This window comes from Eutrema salsugineum, unplaced genomic scaffold (assembly GCF_000478725.1).
Source record: "Eutrema salsugineum unplaced genomic scaffold, Eutsalg1_0 scaffold_10, whole genome shotgun sequence".
Classification (NCBI taxonomy): Eukaryota; Viridiplantae; Streptophyta; class Magnoliopsida; order Brassicales; family Brassicaceae; genus Eutrema; species Eutrema salsugineum.
This window is the reverse complement of record NW_006256908.1, coordinates 8,928,856-8,938,566: the sequence shown is the minus strand read 5'-3', so window position 1 is coordinate 8,938,566 and position 9,711 is coordinate 8,928,856. Positions and strand designations below refer to the sequence as shown.

General features: G+C 36.2%; 2 protein-coding genes across 3 annotated transcripts; both read left to right on the top strand.

The window, feature by feature from the left end:
• The first annotated feature begins 5,424 nt into the window (after window positions 1-5,424).
• Window positions 5,425-7,196, top strand: LOC18026725 (membrin-11). The gene is made up of 4 exons (XM_006410803.2): window positions 5,425-5,697; window positions 5,800-6,101; window positions 6,470-6,740; window positions 6,838-7,196. Exons 2-4 carry the CDS (start codon window positions 5,854-5,856, stop codon window positions 6,997-6,999), a joined length of 681 nt encoding a protein of 226 aa, XP_006410866.1. The 5' UTR covers window positions 5,425-5,697; window positions 5,800-5,853; the 3' UTR covers window positions 7,000-7,196.
• A 484-nt stretch (window positions 7,197-7,680) lies between these two features.
• On the top strand, window positions 7,681-9,255 carry LOC18026724. 2 transcript variants are annotated; one of them, XM_006410801.2, is made up of 5 exons: window positions 7,681-7,964; window positions 8,314-8,414; window positions 8,575-8,688; window positions 8,769-8,870; window positions 8,956-9,255. In XM_006410801.2, the coding sequence occupies exons 1-5, from the start codon at window positions 7,745-7,747 to the stop codon at window positions 9,124-9,126; spliced, it is 708 nt and encodes a 235-aa protein (XP_006410864.1). In that variant the 5' UTR covers window positions 7,681-7,744; the 3' UTR covers window positions 9,127-9,255. The 2 variants fall into 2 exon arrangements, with proteins under 2 accessions (XP_006410864.1, XP_006410865.1); XM_006410802.2 differs by having other exon boundaries at window positions 8,572-8,688.
• The last annotated feature ends 456 nt before the right edge of the window (window positions 9,256-9,711 follow it).

The window sequence follows — 9,711 nt, the reverse complement described above, 5'->3', positions numbered from 1 at the left end:
ATTTATCATGAATAGACATGCTTGTATGTGCTTATGGATGTTTTAATTTTTGAATTTCATCAGTTTTGGTATAATTTGTCGTAAATTCGTCGTAATATTACGATGAATTTACGACGATTTGTGGATACACAGCTGTCTTAATTTTTATGATTTATACGATTCGTCGTAAAATCGTCGTAATGATTTTACGACGAATAACACGAATCATCGTAAAATCGTCGCAAAGCCCAGATACAGCCATGTCGAATTTACGAGGAAAATAAATTCTATATATAGGACCGCACCCCTTCCTTATTTCGTCGCTCATCTCTCCTTCCTCTCTCTCTGCTTCCTCCTCCCTTGCATTCCTCCTCTTTTTGACGCAAAAAAAGGTAATTATTTTTTTTTAATTACTTAAAATTATAATATTATTAAATAGTTTAGAAATTCAAACGGTTTAGATCGAGAATTAGTTTAGGCTCGGAATTTATTAGATTTAGGATCGGAATTTGTTAGATTTAGGATCGTAATTAAAAATTAATTGTAATTAATTTGAAAAATAAATTTATTGGTTTTGCAGACGATGACTCGACGGAAGACGCATTACATCAATTTCATGGCGGACGGACACTCTTCACGGGCGTCTGCCTCGGGAAACACCGAGACCGATGTCCCTTCATCTTCCGGAGCCTCCCAGGTTCCGAATACCGCGGAGCAGTCTCCACCACCGCCTCCACCACCGCCTCCACCACCGCCTCCACCACCACCTCCACCGCCGGCTGCCGAACCGGTAACCGCCCCTCCTCATCCGTATGCCCAGTTTACGGTTGAGGATTTACTACCCTACCGAGACAGGGAGCTTTACGACGTCTGGTTCCCGGAAAAGCGGAACCAAGCTCTTATTGGTAAGTAAACTTTTCTGTTTTTTATATTTTTTAAAATTAATGCTTTAATTTACTTAAATATTAATGTAATAAGTTTTTTTTTGTTTTCATATGTTTGATTTGGATAATTGTGTTGGTCGGAGCGTTTCCGACACAATTAAGAGTCATTTCGTGGAGCCGCACTACAATTGGAGCAAGGTGTCGCAAGAGACGTTCGACACCTGGTACAAGTGCTTCGCGATAATGTTTTTAAAATTTTATTTATATCATTTGAAATTGTTTTAAATTTAATTAATCTTACTTTTATATTGTTTATCTAATTTTTTGTTTTTTTTTCCAGCAACGGTGGAACTGGGACATCGGGATCAACGAGACGGTCCGCGAAGCTTTCCGGCTGAAGGCGCAGAAACGCCTAGTCAACACCGTTTCCGATTGGAAGCGGAAGTGGGAGACCGATGGAGACGACGCAAAGCCGAGCTCCATGTCCACTTCCTGTTGGAACGGGTTGAAGGCGTATTGGCTGGACCCGCATGCCCAAACCACTGCGGCTAAGTGTTCGGCCGTCCGAAACCGGGTCGATCCGGTGGGTGGCCCGAAGTTAGTGACCCCGCATACTTCTGGTCAAATATCTTTTGCGGGAAGACGTCTCATGATGGTAAGTAATTAAATATAAATTATTTCATTATTATTTTAATTTTAATTATTGCTATAATTTATTAAATATTTTTGAGACCGGTGGTACTTCCGGTACTGGACCATCGGACCAGCAGACGCAGGGTCAGTCTTCGGCTCCAGTAGTGCAGACGGGAAACGACGGTCTAGCAGCGACGGGCGGCCAAGACGGAGAGCCTCCTCGTGACGTCAATCTCAACCTCGACGATTACGAAATCACATTGTAGATTAGTTTTTTTTGTAAAAAACAATTTGTATTAAATTTTTTCTTTAATTTATAAATTATTCGAATTTAAATTTCAATTTAAATTGTTTTTTTCTATTTTTAATTTTTTAATTATTTTAAAAATTCAATAATTAAATTAAAATCGAATTAAATAATTAATTTATAAATCGACGTAAATTCGTCGTAAATTTACGTCGATCTAACGTCGAATTATTAACGACGAATTTACGTCGAATATAAATTTATAAATCGACGTAAATTCGTCGTAAATTTACGTCGATCTAACGTCGAATTATTAACGACGAATTTACGTCGAATATGTTTACGTCGGATTTACGTCGAAACTTTACGACAAATTAACATCGACAATTAAAAAATTAGTTTCCCTTAATTGAAATTGTTCGTCTCCTAATCGTTGTTAAATCGATGTAATTTTACGACGATTTTACGACGATTTCGGTTTTACGACGATTTTTTTTTTATCGTTAATTCGACGTAAAGGCTCTTTTACGTCGATTTTACGTCGATATCTGCCGACGTAAAACCCAATCTTTCTTGTAGTAATGTTAGTATAAAACTTCAAACAATAAACCATTGGCTTATGTGTATTTAAAGGATAAAACGTTAATAATAAGGAATAAAAGAAAAAACTGTAAACAAAATTTTAACTTTAATATTTAATAAAAATATAATAATATTATGAAAATAATGTAAACAAGTTTTACTTTAATATTTAATTGCTTATACAGCACGAAAACAAACATTTTAGCCATTAACGTTCCGGATATTTGTCTACGGTTAAAACTGTTATAGCTATTAAATTTAAAATACTTTAAAATACCGTGTGTTCTATCAAGGCTTCAGCTTATAAAGATTTGCGATAAAACTTGTGCTGTTAGTTAATTGTTTTATTTTTGTTAAATAGAACAGATTATTATAAGTTAATAAATGTAGTTTATTTTCATGGAAAACAATATACAACATTTTCATTAAAAATATAGAACTTACTAATCGGGTGGGGATGCATGTGTGAGCATGTTAGTTCTAAATTCATCTGTGTTTGGATTGTTCATATGTGTCACCACTTCCTATCTCTCCTAGTCCTAGGTTCAGATTAAATCAGATGTGATCTCCTCTAAACAGGTGGTAGTATCTCTCGTAAACCACGATTAAATAATGGCAAAAATGTTATTGTTGCATCCGTTAGCTGTTGTTATATTAATTTTTTTAAAACCAACGACTGCTTGAATGACATTGGCCGTTAATTACCCATATCATGGTATTCTATTAATTGGCAAACCTAGATTTTTTTTTGTAATGAAAAAGACATATATATATTGGATATATACACATATTTGTGTATATTGTCTACAACTTGACAAATTATTAAGCAATGATATAGTATGACACATAACTTATGTGTTCCACTATGATCAACCTTATATATGATTTATTTTGTAGTGATATTTTTGTTATTCATTTTTTCATAAGGTTAGCGTGCTCGAAGTGTATATTTTTCATTTTCACTAGAAATATAATTGAGACTTTATTTCGAGTGAATTGTCTTCCAATCAATGATTTGATCTTTTTCTTCTTTTATGAACGCTTTCTGTATTTGCATGTTAAATCCCTAACTGTTTACCCTTTAACAAAAAAAAGTTAATTAATTGTTTGGCCGTACGGTCATGAGATGGCATTTTTTGTTTATTTGCAGATGCTTTTATAATTTTTATTTATCCATTTATTAGACCACTCAACCAATAATTTACGTAAAACTATCTTTATTCCCAAAATAAACCCAACACTTTTATGTTTTCAACATTTAATCCAAAATTTACTGGTATTATTAGTCATCCTATTGAAGACTCATTCACAAATTTGATTAATTTTGTTAATGATACAGCTGGTTCGGATTTGTTAGATTAACCTCCGGTCCCATAGTACTATGCGACAAGTTAATATATGACCCCTGACGAGATTGAGTTTAGTGCTAATAAAACCAATAAAGTTCAAACATATGAGAAGCTATCTGATTTAACAACTGTACGGCATTTACGACTAATAAATTAAGATAGATATCCGAAATTATCACTTGAGTATTAAAATTCTTCCAAAAGTCGAAAGTTTAACAAATTACTTGGATGCATGAACATACGGTTCCTGTGGTAAAATATGTAGTTTTTTTTTTGTTTCAGTATATTTTGTTCTTTAATAAAATCAAACGCAATAGTTAGTTAAACGTCTGATTAATTAAGTTGGACTATCTGATTACTTCAAAACAAATCTAGTAAAATAAACTGTTCCCTGTGATCGGTTGACAATCACACAATAGCATCATTTATTTGATTAGCGAGTAGCTCCTCCTAAAACTCGGTATATATGAATTAATCATATGAAAAAAAAAAAACAAACAAAACCGATAAATTGAATGTCAATCACTTAGCAATGAAAACGAATAGGGTGAGATAGAAAAACAAAGGTTGGCCCTTTGGCAAATGGACAACATGTGAACTTCACGTGTGCCTTAATGCTCCTTCATTATCATATATACACTATATAATTCCATTTTCCACCTTCTCTTCTATTCTTTAATTTTTTACTTATGATCTATCATTATTGTACTTTTCACTCTATATTATTCCTTCATTATCATTTAACCGAAATAACAAAAAAAAAAACGCAATATGGTAGTAGCTAGAGTTTCAAGGGTCCATCTCATTCACGTCCCTGTGACAACTAGCGAATGACTAGATAGTATATGAAACGACCTTATTGTTTTTTGTGAAGACATTTTACTACCTATATATGTCCATATATATCGATCTGATCATGTTTACCTTACTGATTGATTGGAAGAACTATTCCAACGTTCGTATTACCATTCTTAAGACGATCTTTAATTATCTCCATTCAATAGAGATACCTACTTAAAAGTCTAGAATCATTTGATTTGCTTTGACCTGCATAATGTTTTAAATGAATCTCATACATACATTCCTAGCATTGATTGTTTTAAATATCATTTCAGTTATATACAACCAAAAGTTAATTAATATTAACTTACGTCTCCTTTATAAAAATTTTCAGATCTGTCAACAAATAATCTACATAGGTGATATATGATTTTCACTAGTACATAGTCGAAGTTGCACTGTATATAATAAATGCTAAAAATGTATGTATGAGAACATTATGAAGAATATATAAAAATGTAACTAGTTTAGAGCTCAACTAAATTTGAAAAAAAAAATTGTACGTATAACCTGTATTTGTGAGAAAAGAAACCCTGAGGTATACAAAATATTGTGAATACTTTAATTGACTGTATGTGAGTGAGGTATCGATCCGCACATGCATGTGAACATGACTTTTTTGATTGTGAAATGTGGTAGGGCTTGGCGTTTTATGATATAAGTCATAGGAAAGGTAAAAATGAACAAAAATCAAAGATAGCTTAGGTTTTCAATTGAAGTATTTAGGCCTATAAAAGAAAACATTTCCCTTTCATTCATTTTGAAGCTGTTGTAACTTTGTTGAGAAGAAAACAAAAAGAAAGACTTATCTTTAGTGTTATTCAAAGAATAATCAAACTTTGATTTTTGATAGTTTTTTCCAGCATCCACATCACATTATTTTTCAGGCACAATGAAGATCAAAAATGTTTCACAAAAAATTTACGAGGCAGAAATCGATGGTAATAATCTGGCAGATATAAAAAAAAGTACAATAAAAGATAACTCCTTCAGGCCCAGAAAACATAGAATGGGCCTAACAGATCATCATCAAGCCCTTTTCTTGTTTTTCTTTTACTCCGTTAAAACACGATCCCTCTCGTTGTTCTCCGATCAATTTGCTGGCGCTAATCCGGCAGCCATTTCCAGGACGCCACCACAAGATTCAAGAGTCTTCTTCTTCGTCTACCTCTCGTCTTCTCAGGTGACTTGATATCTCCCTTTTCGATATTCGATCTGCACTCTTTTCTTGCCCAGACTTAGCTTGTTATTTACTCATTGTATCGATCGATGTCTACGTATGTAGCTCTGATTGAGAGACGCGCTTCGGCGACGAGGATCATCTGATTTGAGTGGTGTAATGGCGTCTGGGATCGTCGGAGAAGGTGGATCCTTGTCTGAGGTATATAGTAGTGCGAAAAGGACTCTACTCAGGGCTCGTGATGGAATCGAGAGGTTGGAGAGGTTCGAGTCCGGTGCTCCTATGGATTCTTCTGATCTGTCCTCCTCTGTGAAACGAGACATCACTGAGGTTCAATCTCTCTGCTCCAACATGGACAGTCTCTGGCGCTCAATCTCTGTTAAATCCCAGCGCGATCTCTGGAGAAGGTGAGCAAATCGTGTTTTAAATTCTTGATCCTCTCTTCTTATACCGAAATTTCAAGAAATTGAAGTGGATCACGAAATATCGAAACTATCGGGGAATCGAAGAGTAAGGTCTTAGGGGTCTTGTTGATTTTTCTTGAATTGAATCTAAAAGAATGGTTATTTATATACTCTTCGCCACTTCGCATATACGAATTCGTCGTTGGTGATCTGAGATGACTGAAAAGTTCCAAGTTTTACACACATTTTCATAGATCATCCAAAATGATTGGTTTCTGAATCTCTTGAGTATTGTGCTTAGACGTTAGAGTAGTTTCTTCAGATTCTTCTATTCTTTGTCAATCTATGTTGAAATCAATAGCGTTTTGCAGAAAGACTGAACAAGTGGGAGAAGAGGCCGAGTATTTGAACCAAAGTCTGGAAAAATACATGTGGAGGAATCAGAGAAAGATGCTGGAAGCTAAAGAGAAGGCGGATTTGTTAGGCAGAAGGAGCGGAGAAGGAGCTCACATTTTGCAAATATTCGATGAGGAGGCTCAAGCAATGAGCTCTGTGAAGAATTCAAAGAGATTGCTTGAAGATTCATATTCAAGTGGAGTTGCTATCCTCTCCAAATATGCTGAACAAAGGGATCGTTTGAAGGTAAACTCTACCCGAAACTGAGTCTTCATTATTATATATGGCACCAAGTCACATTTTTGATGCCATTAACATTGGGGTTTTTATTTTGAATTCACAGAGGGCACAGCGTAAAGCTTTGGATGTTCTGAACACCGTAGGGCTCTCCAACTCTGTACTGAGGCTCATTGAGAGGCGCAATCGTGTTGACACCTGGATCAAATACGCCGGTATGATCGCAACACTTGTCATATTGTATCTGTTCATAAGATGGACACGCTAAACATAAGGAAATCGGAACGAGTCAAGTACACAGATTGTATGTAGAGAGTTATGTGACTTGTTGTGCGAGATGGTGTAAAGGATGCTTTTTGTTTTTGTTCATGCCTCTTACAAGTTACAAGACATTTCTGGCATCTGATCTTAGTTCATCAAATTTGTCAAAAGAGTATCCATTTTCTCGAATTCCTTTGCGTTGTATATGTTCTTTCATTGATATTCCCAAATGAGAGATTCTATAAAGCTACACTTATACAAAGTTGGACAAACCAAATGAGAGCTTTGTGATGTCTTATGGATTGTATTGAAGTGGCTAGAACAGAAAGAGAGAAGCCTATGAGAATGTCTACAATTGATTGGTCTGACACCAATGAGAGATTCTACCCCTAATCCTGACGTCAAGCTTACTATCATTAAATCTGACATTCAGCTTTTTTTGAAAGCTAATCCTTGTCTAATATAAAGACAAAATTGCACATAAATAAATATGATTCTAAAATTCGATTGAAAGTACGTCAGTTTCTAACGACTTGAATGGTATTTTTGGCAATTGTAGCCAGATGAGGGTGGATTTGCAAACAACTGAAAGTACGAGGGTTTTGTTTGCAATTTTCCCTAAGAAAAAATCAGACATTGGCACGTGGTTATAGCATCGGCTTAAAAAGCATGTGGCGTAGACTCGCTCTTCTTCTTCCCTGTCTCTTCCACCTCCTCACGCATCTTTGCTCTGTTTCTGTGATTCTCTGGTTATGGCGGAGACCTCTGCGCTTCTCTTCTCTCACCTCACCATCTCTCGCGTCTGGGACACCGCTTCTTCGTCCCCTTCCTCCGCTACTTCTTCTCGTTTCCCGCTCACTTCTCGCGCTCGGCCGTTTCGTTCGACTCGATTCGCCGCCAAGGCATCACCTTACGGTGGCTTCTCCGATGACGATGATTTCAGCTTCTTTCCATGGTCCGATGGAAATAACGGTATTCGTCTTTTTGTTTCTAAAAATTACCATCTTTTTACATGATTGCGGATCCTACTGATCCATTGGTCAGAAATGTGATTCGACAATTCGATATACGATTTAAAAGGTTGAAACTTTCGGAGGCGATCGGCTTTAAAATTCGAGAATACCGAAGTCGAATTGTGATCTGATTTCAATCAATGCGTAATTTGATTCAGAGGATGTTTATTGATCATTCTTGACTGCTGTGATCAAACCAGTGTAGCTTCTTGGTGTGACATTAGTGAGAAGATCCGAACTTTGGACTTCTGTTGTGTGATCACGTTGGAATTTGGCTGATTAAAACGATTGCATTTATATTTGTACAGCCATTGAATGGGTTCCTGAAGAAAGAATTACACTTTTCACCTCTGATGGGCTCATTCAGATTGGAGGCAATATGGTTCCTCGCCGCGTCAAATCATCTAACGTATGCATTTCCGTTTCCTCTTAATTTTGTTTCCCTGGCTTTGATTAGCTTTTTGCGTGTGTTCCTGCCTGACATTTCTTAGCTTAAAGTTGTGTCATTTTGCTCTTTATGTAATCAATCATCTCCGGGAGAGAATGAATCATGTGTTTTGTGACAGAAGAAACACGGGAGGTCCAAATCACCAGAAAAACATCAAAAGTTTCAAGAAAGTGCATACATGGATCCTGCACAAGGTCTATGTCTCGGAGCTCTTTTCGACATCGCAGCTACAAACGTATGCAACTCTTCCTTATTCTTGTTGGTTTTAAACACTAGAAACACACAGGCATTTAGTTCACTGTTTAAAAATGTCAGGGACTTGATATGGGAAGAAGACTCTGTATCTATGGTTTCTGCCGTTCCGTTGAGATGCTTAGTGATGTTGTTGAAGACACTGTCTTAGAACATGGTGGAGAGGTTTGAGTTTTCTTACTCCTTTTCGCCATGCAAAATCTTTCTCATCTCAAGTCTAATTTAACTCCTGCTTTTGCATGCGTTAAAGGTTGTTGCTACAGAGACAGAGAGCAAAGGAGGTTTACAAGAGAAGCTGACAATGACGGTGGCGGTTCCATATCTCTGGGGTGTTCCTCCGGCTGCAGAAAGGCTTCACCTTGCGGTTCGAACTGGCGGAGGCATCGTAGACAAAGTTTATTGGCAATGGCATTTCTTGTGAATCTTGAAATTTCTCCATAATGGGTTCTTCTAACTCAAAAAGTGTTTATAAAACATTCATTGTACAGAACCATTACATTTCGTTTAAATGCCACTAAATCCCCTTAATCGTATTCATCTGTTTAGTTGATGGTTGTAGTTCCGATCTTAGTGTGGATCTTCATTTTATTAATTGAATAAAAGGTTATACTTGGATTTTTAAAGAGATCTTCTTGGTGTGTGTGTCAAGAGTTGGATTTGGACTAGCTTGGCTCGGTTTTTCATCAATCTTCTTCATATATGACCCGGTCAAGGAATTCATAAAGCTTGAAAAGGTTTTTGTAGTCTTTCAAGCATATTTAGGTTTGTTCATGATGAAACTTCTTTGATCACTGAGTCGTCATTGGGAATTAGATTTGTTCTACTGAGAAATCCAGTGTATCATACACACTAGATAGCTTTGCCTAAACCTTAACACATATTCAGTTATTCACCAAGATTTTTGCTGTAGAAAATCACTTGCATAGTTTCTGTCGAAGATGTTATGTGCATTCTTCTTATAATGACTCTCAATTCCAGCTTACGACGCTGATCTCTCGTGCCTTTT